The sequence below is a fragment of the Hippichthys cyanospilos genome, chromosome 1 (assembly GCF_059441005.1).
Source record: "Hippichthys cyanospilos isolate Australia breed blue-spotted pipefish chromosome 1, RoL_Hcya_1.0, whole genome shotgun sequence".
Taxonomy (NCBI): Eukaryota; Metazoa; Chordata; class Actinopteri; order Syngnathiformes; family Syngnathidae; genus Hippichthys; species Hippichthys cyanospilos.
This window is the reverse complement of record NC_142369.1, coordinates 2,431,854-2,456,741: the sequence shown is the minus strand read 5'-3', so window position 1 is coordinate 2,456,741 and position 24,888 is coordinate 2,431,854. Positions and strand designations below refer to the sequence as shown.

At 46.5% G+C, this 24,888-nt stretch overlaps 2 protein-coding genes across 9 annotated transcripts in view; one reads left to right on the top strand and one right to left on the bottom strand.

Annotated features, from left to right (window-relative positions):
• tkfc (triokinase/FMN cyclase) overlaps positions 1 to 24,888 on the bottom strand; it is a 104,473-nt gene that overhangs the window by 4,221 nt on the left and 75,364 nt on the right. For 2 of the 4 annotated variants that reach the window (XR_015865603.1, XM_088414761.1), the window contains exons 6-20: positions 18,076 to 18,222; positions 6,460 to 6,547; positions 5,630 to 5,819; positions 5,460 to 5,564; positions 4,380 to 4,567; positions 4,215 to 4,293; positions 4,057 to 4,146; positions 3,195 to 3,229; positions 3,052 to 3,136; positions 2,887 to 2,976; positions 2,695 to 2,811; positions 1,568 to 1,687; positions 1,250 to 1,387; positions 817 to 923; positions 641 to 747 (exon numbers count right to left, since the gene is read on the bottom strand). Coding sequence is in view for 3 of the 4 variants with exons in the window: in XM_088414761.1 (XP_088270887.1) it covers positions 641 to 747; positions 817 to 923; positions 1,250 to 1,387; positions 1,568 to 1,687; positions 2,695 to 2,811; positions 2,887 to 2,976; positions 3,052 to 3,136; positions 3,195 to 3,229; positions 4,057 to 4,146; positions 4,215 to 4,293; positions 4,380 to 4,567; positions 5,460 to 5,564; positions 5,630 to 5,819; positions 6,460 to 6,465 (1,457 nt within the window). In the remaining variant the exon portion in view is untranslated. Of the gene's footprint in view, positions 1 to 640; positions 748 to 816; positions 924 to 1,249; positions 1,388 to 1,567; positions 1,688 to 2,694; positions 2,812 to 2,886; positions 2,977 to 3,051; positions 3,137 to 3,194; positions 3,230 to 4,056; positions 4,147 to 4,214; positions 4,294 to 4,379; positions 4,568 to 5,459; positions 5,565 to 5,629; positions 5,820 to 5,907; positions 6,034 to 6,459; positions 6,647 to 18,075; positions 18,223 to 24,888 lie in introns of those variants that run through there. The other 2 variants (XM_088414770.1, XM_088414784.1) reach the window with 2 other exon arrangements.
• The window catches only part of exoc6b (exocyst complex component 6B), a 32,184-nt gene continuing 14,115 nt past the window's right edge, over positions 6,820 to 24,888 (top strand). Inside the window, exons 1-18 of one of the 5 annotated variants that reach the window (XM_088414692.1) lie at positions 6,820 to 7,117; positions 9,533 to 9,698; positions 9,765 to 9,812; positions 9,883 to 9,973; positions 10,037 to 10,082; positions 10,888 to 11,092; positions 13,711 to 13,821; positions 15,425 to 15,493; positions 16,511 to 16,594; positions 17,977 to 18,023; positions 18,104 to 18,224; positions 18,303 to 18,374; positions 19,468 to 19,565; positions 20,164 to 20,269; positions 20,348 to 20,457; positions 22,660 to 22,771; positions 22,863 to 22,997; positions 23,059 to 23,247. In XM_088414692.1, coding sequence (XP_088270818.1) covers positions 7,029 to 7,117; positions 9,533 to 9,698; positions 9,765 to 9,812; positions 9,883 to 9,973; positions 10,037 to 10,082; positions 10,888 to 11,092; positions 13,711 to 13,821; positions 15,425 to 15,493; positions 16,511 to 16,594; positions 17,977 to 18,023; positions 18,104 to 18,224; positions 18,303 to 18,374; positions 19,468 to 19,565; positions 20,164 to 20,269; positions 20,348 to 20,457; positions 22,660 to 22,771; positions 22,863 to 22,997; positions 23,059 to 23,247 — 1,899 coding nt within the window. In that variant the 5' untranslated portion in view covers positions 6,820 to 7,028. Of the gene's footprint in view, positions 7,118 to 9,532; positions 9,699 to 9,764; positions 9,813 to 9,882; positions 9,974 to 10,036; positions 10,083 to 10,887; positions 11,093 to 13,710; positions 13,822 to 15,424; positions 15,494 to 16,510; positions 16,595 to 17,976; positions 18,024 to 18,103; positions 18,225 to 18,302; positions 18,375 to 19,467; positions 19,566 to 20,163; positions 20,270 to 20,347; positions 20,458 to 22,659; positions 22,772 to 22,862; positions 22,998 to 23,058; positions 23,280 to 24,888 lie in introns of all 5 variants that reach the window. The other 4 variants (XM_088414716.1, XM_088414702.1, XR_015865594.1 and 1 more) reach the window with 4 other exon arrangements.

Sequence of the window (24,888 nt, the reverse complement as noted above, 5' to 3'; positions counted from 1 at the left end):
AAAAATACATTGTTACTTCCTAAAAAAAAGTATGTTTGGAATTATACGTTACAAAAATAAACTTATATTTAATTACATTTTTATTTATCCCTTTAAAAAAATTAAAAAGTAGAAAAAAATTAAACATGTAAAAATGTAATAATAGTACCTATTTGCACCACGTGTTTGTGAGAAAATGGCTGTCACATAAAATGCATTTATTGTTGGAAAATGGTAAATAATAGATAATTATTCTTTAAAGTATGTTTTAAATCACATATTAGGAAAAATATGTTGATATTGTTGATATTTTAATGACATTTTTGTTTATCCTTTATTTAAAAAATAAAAAGGCAATAACAACTAAAGATGTAAATATATGATAATAGAATTATAGTCACTATTATTATTATTTGAAAAATTATGTTTTAATTTAAATTGGAATGATGTTATTCTTATCATTAATTGGAGTTGTAATCTACTCCCACCCCAATTTCCGTTACTTACATCATTGAAGAAATGTTACACACAGCATCAGCATTGATAAATGAATGAAGGTATTTTTTGTAGTAAATAAACAACATAACACGTTACCTGGTACAGTATTGGGAAAATGAATTGGAGCATACCTATTTTTTTTCTTAAGTTTTACACCACCCACCTTCTCATGGCTTGCACTCCAGCATGCACTGCAATTGCCCATGCTGCAGCTTGGCTCCGCCCCCCAGTCAGGTGACCGCTTGCTGCTGTCAGGAACAGACTGTACAACTGACAAACACAAAGCATGTCAATGTGTGGAAAATTGAAAGAAAAACAAAAACAAAGTCAAACACCTACGGCGCCTGAAGACCCGCCCATCTTCTCCTGAACCAACGCAGCCAGGGCCGACAACAGTTGCCCCGGGCAACTGGGAACCGCGTGACTCTGGAGCCACGCCTGAATAGCTGAGTGAGAATTTTTTTTGTCAATGAGCTGTAGATGGGGGTCCTCGAATTTAGGTCTGGGGAGCTTAGGGGCTACTGCGAGCTGTACCTTGAGGGTCAGCGAATTCACTTACGATAAACGACGTCGTTAAAAAACGCATACCTTCAAATGGGGCCAAATCGGCACATTTAGGTACGTGTGTGCTATTATTTCATTGCCTTTAGGATTATGAGGAAAAAATCTGAGGAGAAACGTCTCGCCCGAGTGTTTTGTAGACACCGACATTTTGAAAACTCCCGTAATGCACCTAAAGTGTGTGCTGTGTACTTCTTTGCATCGTGGTCACCTTTGGCCGCCTGCGCGTGAGTATTCCCGCAGTCGCCGTCCCCAGAATCACGATCCAACGCGTTGAGCTTCTCCTGGTATTCCAAGAGAGTAGAACACACTCGCTCCAACACCTTGCGCGCGGTCGGACTATGGGGCCCTAGCGGACAGAGAAATTTAGCAGCGCGTTCTGAAAGGAGACCGCGCTAGCTCGGAAAGGTGCAACGAAGTACGCTAGCCACGTGCCGCCATTGGTGCGGCTCAGCTTCTGGCGAGCAAACATCATGGCTACTCGTATATTTAAAAAAAAAAAAAAATTCCATTCATGCAGTAAATGCACCTTCAGGGAGGGCGTCGTCATATGCGACCGCGGGTAACGCCATCGGATCTGTGAGGTAGCTGCGGCCGCTCGCACTTGCGCTGCTGAGGTTCGGCCAGGCGGGGGCGCCGGTCTTGGCATCTAGATGAGAAGGAAAAATACTGCGAGTTTAAATGTAGCTGCGCCTTTGTGAATGTACCATACACATTGATTTTTTTTTTTTTTTTACTAATTTTGTTAATGCTTTTAAAGGCGTAAAAATGAAAGTGTTATTTATGAATATTTGTTTTCCTTTAAACACTCAAAATGTTTGGTGGCATCAATTCTATCCATACATATGTAGGTTAAGTTTATTAACACCCACAATAAACAAAATGATTTGGTCTGTCTTTGTAGTCTGTGACATGATTACGCTTTAAGACATAGCCATTAACTGGTCTCTATCGCCACCTACTGTCTTGCTGCTTGCTGACAGTTTGCCCGCCGCTCAACGGAATGTTGCAAAAATCGCAGGAAAATCAAATCGTAAACCCTATTCAAATGCATCTCAAATATTGTAATTATAACGGTTTTATATGGTCCAAAATTTGGACAGCGATTATATTTGTACACAAAATGTCACACATCCAGCTGCAATCACATAGAAATGTCAGACTCGTTGCGTTTTGAAATTTTATGCGTTTTAATCTTCTGGAAATTTCTTTTAATCATCTGGAAATTTTGTTCACCTGGAAATTTCAGCCCCACATTTCCTGGTGATAACTAAGTACATAAAAGAAAGGCGGTTTCTGAGACGTGTTTGACTCCGTTTCTACTGATCATTATTTAAAAAAAAAAGCAGGCTTACTCAAATGTGCTCTTTAAGCCAGCAAAAATCATTACTGTGGTTTTGACATCTTTTCATTTCCTAAACCAAATGGAGAGATGTTGCTTTCAATCTCACTAATGTTAATAATATGGAAATGACAACTTTGTAATTTATTATAAAAGGAAATGGGTTTTACTGTGGATGCAAAACTGTTCTTTAACCAAGCACAAATATAAATTGTTTAGTTTTATGCGTCCACGCGATTATTCGATAGAATCTTCATCTGGATGTCTAATTACTCGGCCTTGTCAATCACAATTTGCTGACCTTGCGTCCTTACCAAAGAGTCTCAGAACGTCCTGATTGGCCGTCATCAAGGTCAGCGACATTCCAGCCATCTCCAGCGACGTCATGAAGGACCCGGCCATCACCCTGGCCACCACCATGCCACGCTTTTCTGCAAGCAAATGGAGAACGTGAGTGCTCCAGGATTTTTTTTTGCTCATTGGCATTCTACCAACTGCGTTATCACCCAGGCAGATGATGGCGGCCCGGGTCACCACGGCCATCTCCAGACGCGACAGCGCTCCGAGATTGTTCACGCAGACGACAAGCGCGTCGCCTGTGCCGCCGCATCAAACGGGATCACAAACGGGAGGCGCTAAATGCAAGGTTGCGAGCCGGACATCCGGAGTACCTGTCCTCAAGCGCAAGCACGACTGACTCTCCGCGTTGGTCATGTGATCAATCATGGCTGACACCACCTCATCTGCCGTCGCCACCTAATGGGCAAAAACATAAGACGGCATCCACAAAAGCTTTGTGCGCCTTGAGACTCACCTTGGATCTTTTCACCCCAGGCTCCCCGTGGATTCCTGTACCAAAAGTAGAGCATTTATCCAAAGAAGGTAACAATCGTCTGATCCATCCATAACAACTAATCGCAGGGAAACTTAGAGTGTCCAATAGACCTTCCATGCAAACTCCACACAGGAAGCCCGGAACCTCTGGACCGCGAGGCAGGCGTGCTAACCAGTCTTTCACGCTGCTGTCTTCATCACATCTAACGTCATTAAATCACCTTGACTTTATTCCCCTGTGGAACCTATTCTTGACCATTAAAAAGATAACTTTAACCCAAAATAGCTGCAAGTGGAAAGGGGAGGGCCCAGGTTTAGCCTGGGTTGTTAGCGGAAGTTACAGTATTCCCGCAATGCATATATGGGGCAAATAAAACAAAAATCTAATCATATATGTATGGCATTTGTTTATAAATGCAATGTAAGACAACTTTTTGAGATATTACAGTATTTGTAGTAGAGCTGCAAAATTTGATAAGTCAACAACTAAGCTTTTATCAAATTAAACAATGGCCGTTTTTGCTGTAATGAGACCTAGTTTAATTTACGGTTGTCAAAATCCAGGGAATTTCAGACACTCACAAGTAAGTATTCTCAAATTTCTATGGTGTTTCTGATAAGACAACTTATTAACTTTGTGCCGAGTCAACAAAACATCGTCAAATATGAGCTTTTACGTTCAAAGAAACAAAGAATGGACCGAACCAGGAACTGAATATTAGCAATTTGATTAAATAATGCCCCGTTTAGTGAAAAATTCAAACTAAAACATGACTAAAAACAATATCAAGTGTAACAAGTGATTGACACAATTCTCAACGGACTTTAAACTCCATGCTCACCCAGGCCAATCTCCATTTCTCCTGGAGGAAGCTGGAAAGATGGCCGACAGCCCGGCACGCTGCACGGAGAAAGGCTGACTCCCAGCGTTCCTAAAACACAACGCAACATTCTGCAGCTGCCTGAAACACGAGCGCGCTATCCGGCACATCAATCTCACCTATGCCCTGCAAAACTTCTGTCACCATGGCAACGATTTGGACCAATGAGCAACCTTCGTCTGCTAAGGCACCCGCTAGCTAAAGAGAGATAGACAGGAAGAAATAAAAAAAGTCAATTGTGTTATTTTAACATCTTCTGTGCATGACAGAAGTTCTTTTTTCACCTTGTGAATGAGAATAGTGCCACACAAGCCCCTCCTTCCGGCCTTACTGGGGCAGGTGAACGCGCAATCGTCAGCGACGACCACCATGTTCACATCCACGCCGAGGTTGCGGGCCTGCTCCGCGGCCAGCCCGAAGTTGAGGCGGTCACCAGTGTAGTTCTTTACGATGAGAAGGACCCCAGATGCTCCTTAAGGGCCATGGGCAAAATTTACCGTTATAGAAAATCATGACTGTTAAAACATTTCTTTTTAACTATTATTTTTTCGTTTTACAGTTAACTATCGGGTATTTTTGGTAACTTGGTAAATTTGAAACAAACTTGTGAGTTTTCGGATAAAACAAGTGAAAAACAATTACAAACACAGAAGGCCAAATCACATATCTCCACTTAGGGACAGACTTGAATAAATATTACATTTAAGCGCACTACCCCTCCAAATTTCTCTCAATACATTTTGATCGTAGCTCACAGGCAGCTGGCTGCGAGCCGGGACTAACTAAACGGGATCCTGAAGGAACGCGCAAAACATAACTGATGAAAATTTTTGAGGATGCGGCTTTGAATAAAGCAATCTCGCTGCGTGCATACAGACAGTGCGCCGACAATGACATTGATGCAGACTTTTGAATGAAGGAAGGGTGAGTACCAAGCAGTAAGTCCCGGTACTCATCTGAGTAACCCATGAAAAAGCCGTCTTATCATGCAAGACTACTTGTACTGGTACAATTAGCGGTTCTCAAATGGGGATATACTTATGGGTCCGTGAAGCTATTTCAGAGAGATTTTAACAAGGTTTCTGCAAATCGTTTCAATTTAAGAGCAAATGGATTGGAAAATATAGCAATTTATTGCTGAATCGTGACTCCTAAAAGCACCGTGTATCAAGTCTTATTTCAATCCAAAACGCTTTGTGCTTTGCTTTTCAAAGGGGGCACGTCGTTGGGATCCAAGAAGTTCCATCTTACAGAAAGTGGTGTGCTTTGCATTAAGTATGTGGGCTTAATCCATCTTGAAGAAAACAGTTGTTATAGATAAATCAAAAACAAGTTGAAAAAAAAAAAAAAACAGGTCATCTTACCTGCGTTGTGCAGACAAAGAATGGCCGCCAAGATACTGGCGGGAGGCGGAGATGCAAACACGGCCCCCGCTACCGCTGCCGTCAGCATACCAGCACCCACATAACCTGGACGCAGTTTAAAGAGACTTAAAACGCTGCCGTGCGGATTGGCCAAGAAGTGGCAGCCATACCTCCGTGCGCTGGCTCGTGACCCGACCCTCCTCCAGACACAAGTGCCACTTTGCCTCTCACTCGGTCCAGGTCCGAGCGCAGCACAACACGGTGGCCCCGCAGCAAAGACAGGGCGCTGGAGGACCTGACGAGGCCAAAGAGAGCCTCGTCAACGCAGTCCTCTGCGGAGTTGATCAGCTTCTTTTGGGTCTGCGTCGCAGAAGACAAAAATGCATTTGGTGTCGCGTATGTTGCAACAAATGGGCTGAAAATGAATAATACTGCAGTCCGTCAGCACCGACGCACTGTCCGTCGGACATCGTTGTAACCATCGGAATAGACGTTCCGGCAGGTGTACGATGAAGTGAGCGACGGATCGGCGGTTGTCTGACTATGAAATTTTTCGGCGAGCAAAAAAATGGCGGGCAGAAGATGACGGAAGGGGGCGGTGCACCGACGACTGACGGACCGGCAAAAAGTACAAAATGCCCACCATTGATTACAAGGCAAAACGTTGTACTGTAACATTGTAATGTACATTGTAGCCGACACATGACAAATTCTGCCTCGAAAGAGACGGTTGTCAATTAGAAAGATAATATTATTCATTGAAAGGTGTCTAAATTCTAATTGCCGCCATATTTTTTTTTAACATGACGAGCCACCTGAGCTCCATCAGTCAATATTGTGAAATGCAGTCTATCACGCGCGGACTTTGATCTTTTGTTGAGAAAATAGTTTGAAAAGTGTTTCAAAAGGCTCAACAACGAAGACGCGTTAGCGAGAAGCGTTGTGCGCGCGAGTCACACGCCATTTCTCGCGACTCCGCCTCACTTTTCACCTTTCTTACCTCCATGACAAGTTGATAACGTCCGTTGGCTTTTTCTCCCTCTCGGCTCAGCGAGTGACGTCAGAGTCAAACACGCCGGATGTGCGCCCTTCAAAACAAAAGCATGCTATCAAGATTTCTTTTCAAGATAAATGTCTTTCAAAAAGGAGTGGCGGTAACAAAAAAAGATACGTTTGTATTCGAATCGTGATTTGACGTTTGTTTGTAACGCTAAAAGATTGGCGGATTGCTGGGCAAGAGTTAAAAACTAGGTTGCTTCTAGCCTGGTGACATTGTTGGAAATGAAAAGAATGTTTGATTCAATTCAGATGTCGTTTGGACGAAAAGTAAACAAATGGGAAGGCCAGAAATAATTTGATCTCTGTGATCGATTTCAACCAAGCCTCACGCCGTCGTTCTAGAAGCACGTAAAGCGATTAGAACCCGGCGTTGCGCCGCCCGCTCGGGCTGCCCCGCTTTTAAGCGACAAAGCAACCCCCGGCGGCGCGACATGACGCACTGAGCCCCGCTCCGACTCTCAGCCCATCTCGCCTCAACTCAGCTCGGAACCGTCCGGTGCAACATGCGCTATGGCGAGTGTGGAGACAGCCGCCGAGCACGAACGGATTCTCCGCGAGATCGAGAGCACGGACACCAACTGTATCGGGCCGACGCTGCGGTAGGTCGTCCGGCTTCGTCGCCCAAAACTTTGAAACGCCGACGTCCATTATCGGACAGCTAGCAAACACGCCTCGGCTGATGTAAAACGAACAGAGCTCCGCTTCACTGCACAGATGGATGTTGGCAGGCTAACTTTAGCCGACTGTGCTAACTGTTTACAATTCGGGTCACTGTTACCGGATCTGACACCGCGGGGGACTCGAACCCGTAACCCTCGGAATTGCGAGGCGGTTCATCTGCCACTGATCCACTTGTTTGAATTGCTGGCAAGTGCAATAGCCTTTCTGACAACTGTGTCAAATGAAGAAATGCTGCTGCCGTTTATTCCGGCGAGTTTAAGAACAAAGTTGGAGTGTGAGAGGTTAACAAAGAACAAATCTAGCATGGTGCGATAGTGGTTAACACGCCTGACTCGCAGTTCTGAGAGCTGTGGTTCAACATTCCTTCACAGCTCAAAAACAAAACGTGTTGAATCACGGTATTTTACATTTATTATTATTTTTTTGGAGTGCTTGTCAGTCAATCTGAGAATTAGCTGGAACAAGCTAAGCGGCGAATCAGCCTATACGAAAAAAGATCAATTATTACATGTCAATACCAGCATCCAATCGGATTTCATTGACGGAACTACTTATGCTGTTCTTGGCCACTAGATGGCACACGCGCACGGAGCCAGGGAGGGGGGCACTTTTTGACATTCGGTTTAACGCCTCAGTCCATTGAGCCAGGAGATGTTCCCGACAGGATGAGACAAGCTGCAACATTCCTCTGACGGGTTTGGAGTCGGCCAATCGAAAGGCGGCGACGGCGTTTAAGCTATGCTCATTCGTCGGTTTGGTTTGGATGACTGCTGTGGCTCAGTCATCACGCATCACATACGCACGCTTTTAGAGAAAAGTGTGTGAGGGACTTGTTGCACTCTGGCAGGAGTAAAAAAAGATCTTGGCTCTCACGCCATTGTACTCCTCAACGCTTCCTGGTCAACAGGAGGGAAAGGGGATTTACGCTGTACACAGGTGTACACAGGAAAAGAACACAGGAAGAAGCTGACCCAAATGGGAGCGTGAGCCTGTGCGGGGCTTCCTGCTCCACCTTCGAACCAGCCGTGATTCTCAAATGGGGGAATGGGTAACCCTGGGGGGACGGGAGATTTTAACAGGTTTTCTTCTGGTATCGGCGAGGAAAAGACAAAGTATCAGCGCCTATATTTGGCTTTTTGACAAATATCTACATAGACCATATTAAAAAATTGGAATCAAATTAAAATTTCTGTTATTTTGAAATTCATGTCAGGCCACACCGGAGACTATAAGCATCGGGGTGTAATTGCAGGTATCTATGCATAAAGATGGTACAGGGAAGTTTTTTTTTTTTAAACTTTTTTTCAAGCCGACTGGTTGCAGAAACATCGTACCTTCCACACAAGACTGAACATTCCTGCGCCTTTAGAAATAGAAGCATCGCCATTTTTTTAACATAACACCGACACATTCCGGGTGTTAGAATACTGCACCCAACACAACAGTAACGCGGCTGCTGTCGTTCACTCGTGGAGTTTGCCCCTTGATGGCGAGTAAAATAGCAGTACAAACTCAAAATCAATGTTTTGATTGCGTCTTCTTCTGCCTCCTTTCGTTTACCGGGAAATTGAACCTTGTGGGCTAGTTAAAAAAAAACAAAAAACGCAGATAAGCTGCAATAGACTATAAGACGCAAGGTTCAAAGTGTGAGACAAAACTAATGGCTTATAGTTCGAACTTTGCGGTTCTTCATATGACATGCTGGTGATGCTCCCTGAATATTGCTCCTAAATTTACAAATACACACATACACTACATATTCTCCATATACGTACACTATAAGTTGTTTAATACACATATGCTTAAAGACATTTCAACAAAGGGGATGCCAATATGTCTCCTTTTACTGAAATTGAAAATCAGCTGCATACAATAGCCTCTTTGAGTAATATTTGGTATCAGCTCTGAAAACAAACAAAAAAAAAATTGTCGGTTTATCGCGAGTGTCAGCAGCCCTAATTAATTTTCTTTTCAAAATAAGAGCAAATGAATTGGAACAAGAAAAGTTGGCAAATTGTGTCAATGTTGTACGCCTTTCGTTTGTTTTATCTGGCTGCACATTGTCATTAATTGCACAACTCTACAGCAGATGAGCCAGATATAAAACAGATGACTTCGATATCATCTATCTTTTGGAGTCGCTACTACTGCAGATGTAGTTTCATAAATCAGACACTGGTAGCGTGGCACTGGTAAACTTATTTTTTTTCTTTAGAATCCAAAAACACTTTTCCCTGGGTAGGGAGTACTTGGATGAAAAAAAAAAAAAAAACGCAAAAAATGACAGCAGTCCGCCCTGCCCCCGTGTCCGTTCTCCCCCACGCACGGTGCAGGTCGGTGTACGATGGCCAGGAGCACGGCCTGTTCATGTCCAAGCTGGACGCCCGGATCAGGAACCACGACCGCGAGATCGAGAAGATGTGCAACCACCACTTCCAGGGTTTCGTCGACTCCATCACGGAGCTGCTGAAAGTGCGCGGCGAGGCGCAGAAGCTTAAGGTAGCCGAGCCGAGGCGCGACCGCGGGATGGCCCGCCTCCCTCTCACCCGCTCGCTCCTTTTCCAGAGTCAGGTGACCGAGACCAACAGGTCCATTCAGGGCGACGGCAAAGAGGCAAGTGCCATAAACGTCAGCAGAAACGTCCAAACGGCTGACAAACGGCTCGCAATTTGTTCTCTCGCAGCTCATGACCTCCATGGAGGAGCTGAGGCAATGTCGGGTGCAACAGAGGAACATCGCGACCACCGTCGACAAACTGACGCACTGCCTGCCAGGTAACGCACGCACACACACACGCAGCGCTATCAGGTCCTAACGTAACGTTTTTGCGTTGCCAGTTTTGGAGATGTACGGACGCCTTCAGGAGCAAATGGACGCCAAAAGGTACGGTACTCGCAGCCTGGCAAGTGCATGCCAGAGCAGCAGGTGGCGCCATTTGACCAAGAAATCTGAATTCATTAGAGCAGTGACTCTCAATTGCTTTTGGTTACCCCTAGGAAAGAGAAATATTTTCGTTAAATAAGATTATTATCTGTAAAAATTGTATAAGAATACCTAAACCTGTGTATATCTTTAACATGAACAAAAAAGCAATATAAATTCACTTTCAACAACTGTTAACTACTTTTTTTGTGTTCATACAGGTTAATCTAAAAAAAACTAAGTGCATCAAAGTGCTTGAAATAATAAACAAAATGCGAATGCTTATTTAATTGCAATTATACTTCACATGGCAAAAACGAAGCCTTTCCCTGGGGACGCCAGCTTGAATTTAAAATCAGGATGGATGAGACAGAAATCTTTCTTTTTCCTCCATCTAAAATTAGTTTGCACTCATACCTCAGGAGGTATTAAAACTGTTCACAGGGGGGTAAAAAATAGAAAAAAGTCCACGACTGGAGTCTGTTGCCGTGAGGTAGTTTACTTGCCGTCCACCAGATGACGCCAAAGCACTAAGAATGTCTTCTGAATGGCCCGGGCCTGACCTGAAGACAGAAGTCTCTTGCTCATAAATGAACGCTTTGTTTGTGTGCTTTTTTTTTTTTTAATTTGTCCCTTGTGGGAGTAGAGAGCAGCGTAAGGTCAGCCAACGTTGACACGTGCACAAATAAATGTGTGTCATCTGTTCTTGTGCTAATACGCTCGCAAAACCACGAGCGACAACAACACAAGTCTTTCTGTATGTCAGGTACTATCCAGCGCTGCGCACCTCTGAGCAGCTGGAGCAGACATGTCTTCCCAAGGCGGGCCAGTACCGCTTCTGCGCAATCATGGCGGAAAACCTTCCCAAGCTGAGGACGCAGATCCGCGACACGGCCATGACCCAGCTGAAGGACTTCCTGGAGAGCATCCGCAAACACTCGGACAAGATCGGCGAGACGGCTATCAGACAGGTATGTGGGACACTGGATTACCGCCGCGCCTCTTGACAAGGGAGCGCACACGCCATTCATCAAGGGTCCCTCCAGATTTTTCATATGGAACAATGCGGTCTTGTGTGCGCGCGCACGCACGCAGAAATCCTGCTTTTCAGCACTTAGCTCATTGTTTTTGTGTTTTCCAAGGCCAAGGAAGCTCAAAGTGAGGCCTCTTGTTTATTTGGGGAATGTTGTTGGGTGAAAAGTGCAGGATGGAAGTGGGGGCGGGGGGGCTGGGGGGGGGGGCAGGCAAGGAATGGTTGGCGACAGACAGATGAGCCTCCAAGGAGAAGCGGGCCAACTCTGGAGATAGCTTCTCATCACACGCATACGTCGAAGCCTTTGTGAAAATGCCGCCGGGTCCAATTTTTGATTTTATTTTTCCATCGCCTCCGTCCTCTCCAAGTGGAACGGAGTCAGCGGTGGAGCTGGATGCTTGTTCCCAATTCACTTGCGTAACCGCGACACGGCAGGATACGACCGTCCTGTGATCGAGATACGCCGTCGCGTATCGGATGTTCGCGCTCGGAAATTCAATCTTTCCTGCTTGCGCTTGAGGGCGAAAATAAATAAATATAGACGTCTTTTCAGACTCTCCCACTAGCTGGATCAAGGAGGGGTCTTCAACTGTTGCTTTAGAGCAGTGGGCCCCCCTGGGAGGTGCGGATGACCCCAGGAAAAAGTGTTTTTTGTCGTGTGAAGTGTTATTGCGAGAAATTAAGAATTTTCATCACTTTTACATAGTTTTGGGCACTTTGATGTGCCTGGTTAATTTTCTCAGTTTTAGACTAAGCTGTGACCTGTTAAAAATGATTGACAGATTTGGGGGGGGGGGGGGGGATTTCTCTTGAGCACGTTTTAAAAAGTTAGATGAAAACTTTAACAAGTGCAGGAAATGCTTCTCTTTTTTATCGCTAGAATAACAGAATTATTAAAACTTTAATAACCTGTTATAATGTCAAACAAATGGCTCAGCGGTTTCCTATGACCAGCAGAATTTCTTATCAGGTTAACTAAACATTGTAAGAATTTTAAATCCATGTCGTTAACGCAGTTTGACGCTCCTGAGACCCAGCATTTTTGTGTCCACTGTAGTGGACATTGGTTTTCGGTCCATATCCTTGGACTCACTGGATCTCCTCTACTAAGTCCTAGTGTGCTCAGCAGAGGACATACTAGCCTTTGCAACTAATGTCTCATGCGTTTGGGTGCGATGCAATTCACTTTTTTGCCTCGATGAGACAAAACGGACACAACAGTGGACACAAACTAATAGGCCGGCTTTGAGGGGGTTATAGTGATCTATTACGGGCCGCCGTTTTCGTTAAGACGCCAAAAATCAGCAGCGATCATCCTTCAATTCACGCGCTTCAAACGTTACTCGCGTTTGTCGCGATTGGTCGCTCCGTCCCGCAACGCCTTCAGGTTTCAGTCTTTCCATGTCCTCATCTTTCCACGTCTTGCCTCCCTCGCCTCTTTGCATATTTACTTGGAGAAAGACGAGCAGCTCCGACTTCTGCTGAGTGTTCGGTAGTCCGAAACACACACACGCGCGCGCACAAACACACACTAATGGGAAACAGATTGTTGGGTCTGTGAAGTGGAAGAAGATTGATTACCTGTATTTAGTTACTGAACACACACATGCGTGCGCGCGTGGCGGCGAGTACCCGCTGGGTCTGCGCGAAGCACCACGATGGTGAAAACGGAACGGCGGCCCCGGCGCGCGCCGTCCGCTTTCCGCTTTCCGACCTGCTCGATTCATTCAACCGCTGACACGGGCTAGCTTGTCACATCGGCAAATAAGCACGGCAAGGCCCGGCGCCATAATTGCGAGGGCCGGGCAATAATATCCATGTATCGGAATATTGCGATATGATGTGACACCATATGCGTATCGCCATCCGGCGTTCAGCTTCCAATATACTGTGTGTGAATTTTTAGACGCCTTATTTTCCTATAGTAAAATTTCCGTTTTGCTTCTCTGTATGAAATCTCGGCTCTTAGGTGACCAAAACGGAACTGATAGAATCCGGTCGGTTTTCAAAATAAGATATTTTTCAGACTCGGATAATACAGAAAACGGAAATAATGATTTTGCGGCCAAGTACCGATTGAGCCACGGACCGGTAACGGGCCAGGGGAAAGGATTTGTTTTTGCGAAGTATAATTGTGATCAAATAAGGATCGGCATCTTTTTTTTTCAGGCGCTTTGATGCACTCGGGTTTCTTTCTGCTTAGACAAACCTTTAACCGGTATTAATGCTAAAACAATAAACTGTTGACAACATTTTTATTATACGGCTTTTTCCTTGTGTATACGTGAAAAAGCATACAGTTATACCATTTTCAGAGATAATAATCTTATCTATGGCAGGTGGGGGGTGCGAAATGTTTTTTCTTTTCTGGGTGTCCTTTCAAAATATAAATGAGAAGCACTGGTTTAGGTCAATTCTGATCAAATAGTGGGGGGTGCGGAATCTGCCTAAGGAACAGGCCTAAAGGCTAACATTTAGCTAAAAGGTTCCAATTGGTGAAAGTTTGTAGGTTATAGCAAAGGTCGTAAAAAAAGTGACGCGATTGGTTGGTTTCAGGCCCAGCTGCAGCGCTCGCTGGACAGCTCCATCTCCACGCAGCCCAGGGGCGGCAGGCTGGAACTGGACTCCGGCATCCCGGACTTGGGTGATGAAGAGGAGGCCGAGCAAGTGAGCCCCGCGCGCGCGCACGCGCGCACAAACGATTGGACTCGGTTGTTGAAATGCGAAAACGCGTGTTGAAGTGAAAAGCAGAAACAAATAGCGCGGCGTTAATGGGAATGTGGGAATTAACGAGGATGTTTACTGGGAACTTGTGCCACTATCGCCAAAGTATAGGGACAATGAACTCCTCGAGTCGGCCCTGGCGGGATCCGAGCTCTTTTATGCCGCCGGCGTGTTGGCGTTTAAGGAAGGCCGAGCACAATGCGGCTGAACTTGTCACCCTGCCGCTGCCATTCTCTTTGCAGGTCCCTCTTGTCCCTTTTGGCTTATTTACGTCCTGTAAACTTGCTCGAGGCCTTGGCTCCCACAAAGGCTTGACCCCGCGGTCGCCGGGGTTACGGCCGCGTCGGCGCCGATGCCAACCTTACGCCGTCCCTGCCCCTGGCACGTCTTCCCCTTCCCGTCATTCACGGCTGTCCCCTCGAGTCTCTTCTTCCTATGTTCCTCTGCTCGCTTTGTGCTCCTCCGGCCCTTTTTTTCCCCTCTACCTGCTCTTTCCCTTTGCGCGCCTTCTTCCTTGTCTTTGAAATGCTCTCCAATATTTGGGCGCCTTACTGGGTATTCGTGGTAGAAATAGTAAAAAAAAAAAAAAAAAAACATCTTTTTGCTTGGCTAAAAAGGCAGTCATGAATACAAAGACAATAAAACACAGTTCTACTTTATATTTTTAGGTGATCAACAATTTTTTTAACTTGAATTTAACCTGTCTAGCAGTCTACCTTGAAAGAGCGAAATTTTAGACAAATCTAATCAAACAAAGTGACATCAAAGTAGTGATGCTGGATAAAACAATACACTTGATTAAGACTGCTTTGTTTAAAAGTGATCAGTGGGAACAGCAACTGTGTTAATTTACGTCAATATAAATGCTGCTTTAGTTTGCTTTCAGCGTATAGTTAAAACAAGCAAAAATGGCCTTTATTAGTTACATGATTTTTTTATTCTAAACAGGCAAGAATTTTCAGGATTTTTAGAGAAATTTAGGGGTGTGTTAGGATTTAAGCAATCGCTGTTTCAGCCGTTTTGCCTGTTTCGACTATCAACGGAAAGCAGCTACTGTGCCCAGTAAAGGGTTAAATTAATCCGATTTATCCGGCAGTTGAGCGCTGCCAGCTGCTAACGATGCTAATTTCTAGTGCTACTCGCCACCGCTAGCTAGTGACGGTGAAGCTGTTGCTAAACGCTGGCAACCAGCGCCATATAATAAAATATTAACGTAATTCATCCTTAACTAGCATAATTAGCTTGATTTTTACGGCATTGCGGTGTCGTTGACGTGGATAATGAGTCCAGTCAGCCGTTACGCTGTGACGCTGCTGGACCTACAGTACTTCAAAATAAGTGAACCAAGACGTTGATATCCATATGTTATTTGGGTAAGGGTTATTTTGAAGTTGGCCTTCTCACCACTTTAGCAACACTTGTTGCTAAAGCTAGCTCGACTTAATTGTCAATCGTGTAAACTGAATAAAGGGTGTAAGTACCCAATGAGGCAACAAAAAAAAAAAATCTCACTGTGGTACCTTACTTCCTGTTTGCTTGTGTGCAGATGGCCGGCGCTCAGGATTTGGTGGACTTCTCCCCGGTGTACCACTGTCTACATATCTACAGTGTGCTGGTGAGCTCATCACTCCTTCTGAGCAAAGCTCTCGGCGGCGCAAGAAAGGCGCTTGCGAACGATGGCGCGCCCGCGCTCGGGTAGCCGCTTCCGTTCAACTAGCGACTAGAGACTCCTCGCATGTTGCGGCCCGATGGGGAAAGTTCAGACGAATCGGGGAGGAAGAGCCTGGCCCGGCTCCAACCAGGTGGCCGCAGCGTGCGCGTCTCATGTCGGTCGGAGCGAAGGCGACACGGGCGGAGGTGTCGCCCGGGTCGCGACTGGGTTCGCTCCGCAAATTGCGCGCGCCCGCAGGCTTTTTGGGGTTGTGACCGGGCCAACACATGCACTGGGTTGACTGTTTCTGTTCACCGTATGTGTGTGCGCGCATTCTGGCAGGGGGACAGGAAGTGCATGAACTTTGACAGGAAGGAGAAAGTGAGCGATGGCGGGAGGGAGCCGAGGGAAGAGCGGGGTTAGGGAGAGGCTAACTGGGTGACATGACGGCGAGGAAAGAGGTCAGCGAAAGGTTTAGTGCGAGCGGGAGTGTTAGCGGCGCGCTAGTAGCTGACGGTAGCCTGACATCACTTAGCGATACTAATGCCTTGTTGTTTTTCTCCCCCCTCCCCGCCCGCCGCACCCCGTCAGACCTCCGGGGTGAAAAAGGTTAAATCTTTCAGCACCTTCTCCTGACACGGCGCGCTACTTTCCCTCATCCCTGCCACTTGACCTCATTATCTGCTCGCCCCCTCGCCAGAAAAAAAAAGCAGCGTGGTAACTGCTGTTTCGCCGGTGATAAGGTGCTGCGTCACGGAAGGAAGAGATACTAGTTCAGAGAGCTTTCAGTTTGAAGTCGGACTCCGACTTTTAGTCGCTATCTTCACGGCCGGCGAGTTTTATCTCCGCTTTCCCGGCGTCCGGCCCTTCTGGCTTTTCTCCTTTTCTTTGCCAGGTTGCCCGGCGTGCAACTAATAATCCGGATCCCATGGGTTTCACGCCACAGCGCCGTCCTACTTGTACCTGTAATGTGTGTTGCAGGGTTTGCGTGATGTGTTTGAGAACTACTACCGAAAGCAACGGAGGAAACAGGCTCGCCTCGTGCTGCAGCCGCACTCTAACATGGTATCGCATCACTGTTGTTGTCCACACACCGCTAACCGCACTCCCTTAACACAAAGCTCTGTAATATACACCGGCGCTTCTCGGCCCGATGTACCCCCTGTAAAATATCTTCTCGCTCCGATTACCCCCTAACCGGCACACGTGGTTGAGCTGGGGGGAAAAAAAAAAGGACTGCGCCATCTGTGCATGATTTATTAAACTACATTAGTGGTTGTATCTCCAGATGTATTTTATTCAGCGACTCCAGAAAATAGATCATTTAAAGTCATCCTTTTTTATGGCTCATCTTATGGAAAATTCATCACTAATTACATAGCATATTTGTACAAAACTTAACGTGAAAAAGAATACAACTTGCCGCAAAGAGCTCACTAGAACACAATTCGCGATAAGTTGATTCATATGCCAATTGATTTGCTCTGAATTTGAAAAGAAATGTACTGTTCCTGTCACATTATTAAAAAGCATTACTTTTGATGTGCTGTTACCTATCTCACATACTCATACCCCCATTTAGGAACCGCTGACATATATGACATGGGGATTTCTGATCCAATAACGATATCAGTTCAATATCCTCCCAGACAACAGTATCAGATTCTATTCGTCTACATTAGAGGGTGTCACACTCGTTGTAGTTATAGTTTCTGTGCCGAAATAACTGTAAAGTCATATCGATTTACGAGTTGGCCACACGCTTAGCTAGTTTTGAATGCAGAGGTAAGTAAAAACAGTTCAAAAGAGATATTGGAACAGAAAAATCGGCATTTGGTGGGCCACATAAAATGAAATGGCGGGGCGGATCTGGCCCCTGAGCCTGGAGTTTAACACCTGTGGTCTACATATTCAATATTTGCACTCAAATAACAATTTTAATGATATATACGACGAGAGGGGTTCCAATCCAATATTGATAGCATATATTGGCTCAATATCCGCCAAAGAAAGGTATCACATTTTTGACATCATCAATATAAGTGCTCATATCAGCATTTTAATGACTTTAGAAATGTTGATTTTTGGGGTCCTTTAGTCTATTTTGCAATTATCATTCATTACGCAGTACAATACCCCAGTAGTACAAAATGATCATAACCCAAATGTTTGGAATAAATAGGATTTTTTTTTTTGTTCCTGAATGTTCTTTGAATGGTATCAGTCGATCATTTCTCTGGAGCGTTTTATACGAAAAATAAATAAATCGAGACATGATCCCAGGTAGGGTAGGGTACATTACTCAGGGCTGGAATATCGGTATTGTGTCAGAAGTGAAAACGTTGTATCGGGACAAGCCAATGAGGACGAGGGCACAGCAAAACCTCAACCATGATGAAATATCTCAAATAACAACACTCGCTGACACGCTTTGATGACTTTTCCAGCACGAAACTCTGGAAGGCTACAGACGCTACTTCAATCAGATCGTGGGGTAAGTCCATCTCGTTCGATTTGATGCGCGGACAAAAGTGCAATGAGTTTACCTTCATAGCGTGGCGTTCTCCTTCTCAGGTTCTTTGTGGTGGAGGATCACGTTCTTCACACCACGCAAGGTTTGGTCAACAGAGCCTATGTGGATGAACTCTGGGAGCTGGCGCTGTCCAAAATTGTGGCCGCTCTGAGGACGCACTCTGTAGGGACACACGAGACAAATGTCAAAAAAAACCCAACAAACGTATACGCATACTGATCCAAGTCTGTGTGTTCTCAGTCCTATTGTGACGACCCGGACTTGGTGCTGGATCTGAAGAATCTCATCGTCCTCTTTGCTGACACGCTTCAGGTACGGAAGAAGTTGTTTTGATGAAAGGAACACGCTTCTCAGGGTTGTACCGTATGTTCTGCACTATACCGTAAGGCACGCCGGATTATAAGGCGCACTTTTAACGAATGACCTTTTAAAAATATGTTTTCATATAGAAGGTGCACGGAATTATAAGGCGCATAGAATAGAAGCTACAGTAGTGGCTGGGGTTGCTTTATGGATCCACTAAATCCGAACCTTTTTCTCACCACGGACCGAGCAATGGTACAACAATGTACACAAATTACATTGATTGAATAATTCATATAACTGAAATACAAAAGTCATTCATTTCAAGTCAAAACGTTAATAAATGCAAATAAGTAGCCTTCGAGGCAAAACCTTTGCATAATACTAAACAAACGAAAATGCTAAAGCGCTAAACACATACAGGTACAAGGCAGCTCTATATAACATGCTGGAGATAAGAAGTGACATTAGCTTGAATGTTATCCACAGTCACAAGTTGTTGGATCGACAAACCAACCAATTTTGGGCATATTATCATAAATGACAAAATTCTTACAAAAAACGTACAACTTACAGCCAGATTTTACTCGTAGAAAGAAGGTATTTGTCACCGACAGTGACTGCTCTCAAACCACACCGTCCTTCCTCACTACAAAATGTAATATCAACAGCGGCCAGAGGTGGCACCAAAAAAAAACAAAGATCCAGCCAAACATAGCACAATGAATGAACTAAATCAGTTCCAAAATATGCAAAAAAAAAATACCTCTTGATTACGTTAAAAGACTATCGATGTAAAAACAGTTTCTGGATTTCTTTTAGAAAATCGTCGTTTCTTTTACAAAAACTCGCCACTTTTGCGCCTCGTCCCCGAATAAATTGCTTCAAAATCGGAGCCTAGTTGGATTCGTTTGTATCGAGGCCGAGACAGGTCCGAGTCAAGTCCAAAACACGTAGCGTCTGAACTGGAGGACTGCGGTCCTGGACTCTCTTCACGGAAAATGAATCTCGCCGCCGCGACGACGTGCCCGCTCGCGACCGAAGGCTCCGCTTTACCCACGGGCGCGCAAATGACCGCCGACCGCGTCTTCCCGACCCGCAGGGCTACGGCTTCCCGGTGTCGCAGCTTTTCGACATGCTGCTGGAGATGCGGGAGCAGTATAGCGAGATCCTCCTCAAGAGATGGAACGTCACCTTCAGGTACGCCGGGACTTGTCGGCCGACACCTTCCTGACCCCTCAGAGCTCGCCCGGTCAAAAGGCCGCACACAAACCAGTTTGGTGGGAAACGTCCCCGTATTTGAAGTTTAACGAGCATCCAGAGGCAGGAAGCCTTTTAAAGCGACGTCCGGAACATTCAGGATGGGTAGTGCCCCTCGCAAGATGTGTGTGAGGGCACCGCGCGCCATTGTTCCTCCGTCTGTGTGGTGACACCGGTGGGACTTTGAGAGCCGGCGCACAAACAAACACACTTAAACGTCTTGCTTTCTCTTCCCCACGTGCGCACACGCGCACACACACGGGAAAGCCACAGGAATGTGTTGCATTGTTGGAGAGGGAGCACTCTCCGGTTCACGGCCTCTCCATGGAACGTTGGAACGTCCGAAGTCTCCAGAGCCAAACAAGAAAGGGGGCGATGAAAGCGGGGGACTGAGGGGGGAGGAAAACCTCAAGCATTAGAATGACCCCCCCCCCCCTCCTTCTCCTTCCCCTGTGGGATGATTGTAGCTGATTTCTTGTGCGCTCAGCAAGAAAAAACCCAAAAAAAGACATTTGATCACCTGCATGTCCTCCAACAGGCAGGTGCTGGACCAGGACAACTTCAGTCCCATCCCGGTGACCACCGAGCAGGAGTACAGACACTACACCTCGCAATTTCCCCTGCAAGACCCCGAGCTGGAGAAGGTAGAGGGCGCTAGAGGCACACAAAGGCCCCCAATCCCACATTGCAATTGACATGAAAATGCGCCGCGTTGTGTGCAGCTCCCCTTCCCTAAGAAGCTTCCCTTCTCCGAGTTTGTGCCAAAAGTCTACTGCCAGCTCAAAGAGTTCATCTACGCTTGTCTCAAATACTCTGAAGACCTGCACCTCAGGTACACGCTGCCTCTTTTCTCCCTTTTCTCCCCTTCATCAAAATTCTTGCTGCGCCGCCGAGGCTCACAGGCCCGTCTCGTCCTTCTCTTACCCCCCCAAAGAAAAAAACGCTCTCGAAATCGGACCGTGCTCGAGACCGCTCTCAAAACGAGAAGGCGCGAAGAGGTCGCTTCTTTAACGGGTGCGACGCGAGTCTCGTCATAGTGACGACCGCGAGGTGGGGCTGCGCCGCCGATCGTTGCGGCCGCCACAATTTGATCTTCAAGTACACGCGCGTACGCGCGCGCAGCCGGTTACGCTTGATGTAAGAAGGAACTCAAACAAAGCGGCTACTTTTCCACTGAGGAGATGAGCAATCAGGCGGCGGGAGGATTCCGCAAAACTGGGACTGGGCCACACATGTACACACACACACAAACGAAAAGCATAAGTCATTTCGGAATAGCGCGTTCGTTAAATAAAACACAGCAATAAAGAAAGGCAGGAGCTCGGCTTGAAGTTGTTGGGTTATTGAGCTAAAATCACACTGGATTGGATTTAAAGCAGCGATTTACAAACGGGGGTGACGTGTGATTTGAACGGTTTCTACCGGTATCAGCAAATCTCATTTAAAGCACCGTGGCATGTTAAATGTTACACAGTTACCTATATGTATATAAAGGATAAACTCGTCGACAAAGAACATGCGGCGGCGAGGCTTGGAGAGCAAACAAAAGCCATTGCAGACGGCGCTCGCTCCAAGCGCTTTTTCGGCCACGCAGGCGCGCACGTGTCCGCCTTGGCGCGTTCCGGTTGCTCCACTTGGGATGCAGCTACTGTAGTGTTGTCAACGTTGGCTCGCAATCTGCCCCGTAATCCGCCCCGGACAAGTCTTCGCATTCAGGGAAGCATAGCTAGCGTTTAAGTAGCTGCTTACGTGCCCTTTGGCCTCCGGACGCCGCGGCGCTGGCCTCCCTCTGGCCTCCCTCTGGCTGCGATGTCTCCCCCACCCCCCACGCGCAGAGGCCCCCCCCCCCCCTTCCTTTTGCACATCTGTTGTGGCTGATGGCAGCGCAAAGGCAATGAAATTCGATCAAAATTCTGCGGAGCGTCTATATTTGCGCGCTTGCAGAGTTCACTCGCGGACGTTGACTTTTTGACACACGCTTTCTCTTGCGCGCACGCACACACACACACGCACACGCCATGCCGCCGGGGGTGAGCTACAGTTATAACTCGCTGTGTTTCCAAAAAAGTAAAAGAATCCTAAATACATTCCAACGATTCAAAGCAGGGGGAAAAAATTCCTGGAGAAGTGCAGAGTGAGCAGAAGTTTGCGCGTGTGCCTTTTCGGTTCCAGGCACAGACAATCGAGCGAATTGGCCGGAATGCGCGCGTTAGCCACAGGCCCTTGGAATCGAACTCACAATCGCACATGTATGCACAAAACCCAACCCCAAGTTGTTTGTTTCTTCCCCCCCGCTCTGTTTGATTGAGATTTCGCTGCCGTGCGTGTCCCGAGACGCCGGCTTTGGCCCGGAAAGAAAACCTTGAGCGGACCTCCAAAGCCTGTTTTTCTTCAGCCGGGCACATTTCAAAGCAAACGAATTCAAGAGCCTGTCGGAGAATCGCTAAGTGGCTCCGGAACTCGGAGCGGCAAACGCGAGCTTCTCGTCGCCCGTTGAGGGAGAATCCATAACCAAAATTCCAATCTCAGAACAGTGGTTCTCACATGAGGGTACCCTTGGGGAGGGGTCCTACTATATTCAGTAGGACAGTGGTTCAACCCTCTTTCAGAGATGTACTTCTCGTGTAATAATTCTTTCAATTGAGTACCCCAATTAATTTGCTCTTAATTTGAAAAGAAAAACGGACTTTTCCTGTCACAATATTAAATTTGGTTTGCCGATACCTGCAAAAACTCACTTAACCCCTGAAGAGCCGCTACAGTATTCAACTTCACCATCCAAACACCCCATATTCAAATACTTTAGAATACTATGTTGAATTTGAGGTACACTATATATATAACCATTTTAAGCCTTGAAATGGACACAATATGACTTATTTTGCATTCGAGTTAACGCTGTTCAAATATGTGGGAAAAATTGGTCTATTTTGAGTTCTGTTTCAAGCGGAGGGTCGAAAACGGCAGCTTTTCCTTGAACCTCAAAGTCTTTTTGGTCAGATCCAACTCATGAGGTGTTTGCGTACTCTGTCAGCTCCACAGAGGTGGACGACATGATCCGCAAATCCACCAATCTGCTGCTAACCCGAACCCTGAGCCACTGTCTGCACTACGCCATAAAGAAGAAGAATGTCGGGCTGGCTGAGGTGAAACATCATTTGTGATCTTTGACAATTTGAGCGGATGGTTTATGGGCCCGCCTAGAAGAGCTTGTGGCGCTTTCCCGCTCGCGGCCAGTTGGTGCAGGTGATCATCAACACCACCCACCTGGAGCAGAGCTGCCACTTCTTGGAAGAGTTTATATCAAACATCACCAACGTCCCCTCGGACACGGCCAACGCCACCAAGCTGTACGGGACGTCCACGTTTAAGGTGAGCGCCGGCGCCGACGCGTTTGCCGGACTTTCCCGTCACGACCCGTCCGCTCCCGCAGGACGCTCGTCACGCCGCCGAGGCCGAGATCTACACCGGCCTCAACGCCAAAATTGACCAGTTCCTGCAGCTGGCGGATTACGACTGGATGGCGAGCGTACCCGGCGGCGCGACGCCGGCGCCCAGCGATTACCTGCTGGACCTGATGGCCTTCCTAAAGAGCACCTTCAGCGTCTTCACCAACCTGCCCGTGAGTGGAGCCGCCGTCCTTGTACTACGAAGGTCCGAGCGAACGTGACATGAAAAATCACCAAAGTATGAACGGACTAGCATGACCGCTTACTCGCCATCGAGAGAAGCCGTTGGCGGCCATCTTACGTTGCCACTTGCTATGCTCGCCTAATTTGAATACACCGATTTGTCCGCCGCATGTTCAGCTAATTTTCCATGGCAGAAAAACGCTCCCGTTTATGGTGTATGTTTGAGAGAATTAGAATGGACTTTCAGATGATCAGAATCAGGAGGAAAAGATGGGGCTGGAATTTAAAAAATAAATAAGGGCTACAAATAAACAAAATACCATAATCACCTAAATATAAGACGCACCTGAAGACGCCTCCTGAGTAAAATAGCAGTTTACAATACTTTTGATAGTGTCTTCTTCTGTCTGCCCTTGTTTACCGGGAGATTGCCCCCTGGTGGTGAGCAAAAAAAAAAAGAAACGCAAGTCATTCCGGACCTGCAGAGTATCAGTTTACAGTCTGAAATTTACGGTACATATAATTCAGTTCAAAATTCACAATGCTGAGATAATATAATCGGAACGGTCGACGGAAACCGTGAAATGGGTCCTTTGGGAGCCTCTCATGACTCGGTGCCGGGGTCCCGGTTTAAAACACGCACCCCCCCGCAGTTGACACGTCGTCAACAACAACGGCAACAAAAGATGGCTTCCCTCCGCCTTCGGGGTCTATTGATAGTCCATTCATATATAAATCGGCGGTTACGAGGCGCTTTAGTTGGTTTAGCTTTAAGCTCGTTATCGCAGCGCCCGGCTCAGCTCATTAAAGCTCTCAGCCGCAGATTACGTCGCAGCTCAGGTTATTGACTCCATGGACGCGCGGCGCCGCCCCCGTCCGGCTCGTCCTATCGTCGCGAGGATGTCCGAACGCAAGCATGCGCGCGCGCGCGCGGGGCGGTTGAGCTAAGTGTTATTCAGCACTTCTAAGGAGCTTTACTTTACACCCCCACGAGCCCCGGACGTGACCCTGTCACACACACACAGAGTGGGGCCGCCTAAGCAGATCGGATGCTGCGGATCAGTAAATCTGAGTGGCGTGACCCTCTGAAATGAGAGAGGTGGACTTGCTGGCACTCGGGCCCAAAAGTCATATCCTGGTAGCGTGACCATGAGGAGATGGTTACGTGGCGGAAAAGTGCCCCGCGGTCCGCCAACGGAGGCTCCTTTTTTTTTTTTCCCCTTTTACGATAAATTGAGATAGGCGCAATCCTTTCTGGCCCTACACGATGCTCATACGTTAGTTAAAAAAGCCCTTTTAGAACTCCTTTGCCTTTTCACATACCTCGGTAGTAGAGTCCAGCTGAAAAGTATTCACAGCGCATATTATTTCATGATTCAGCCTGTTTACCAACTGAATTCAATTTCTTTTCAATTTTAGAGTCAAATTCTTGTATTTTCTATGTCGGTGGTTCTCAACCTTTTTTTTTTTTAGTGACGCACCCAAAAATTGAATTTCCCGGTCAAACCGGCCCTCTGACAGAAACTAGAACTACAATGTGGCCCGTGATTAAAATTGAGTTGGACACCTCTGCTCTAGCTTCTCCCAATTCCATAACCATTGCACGGAAGAGTACAACCGATAAAAAAATC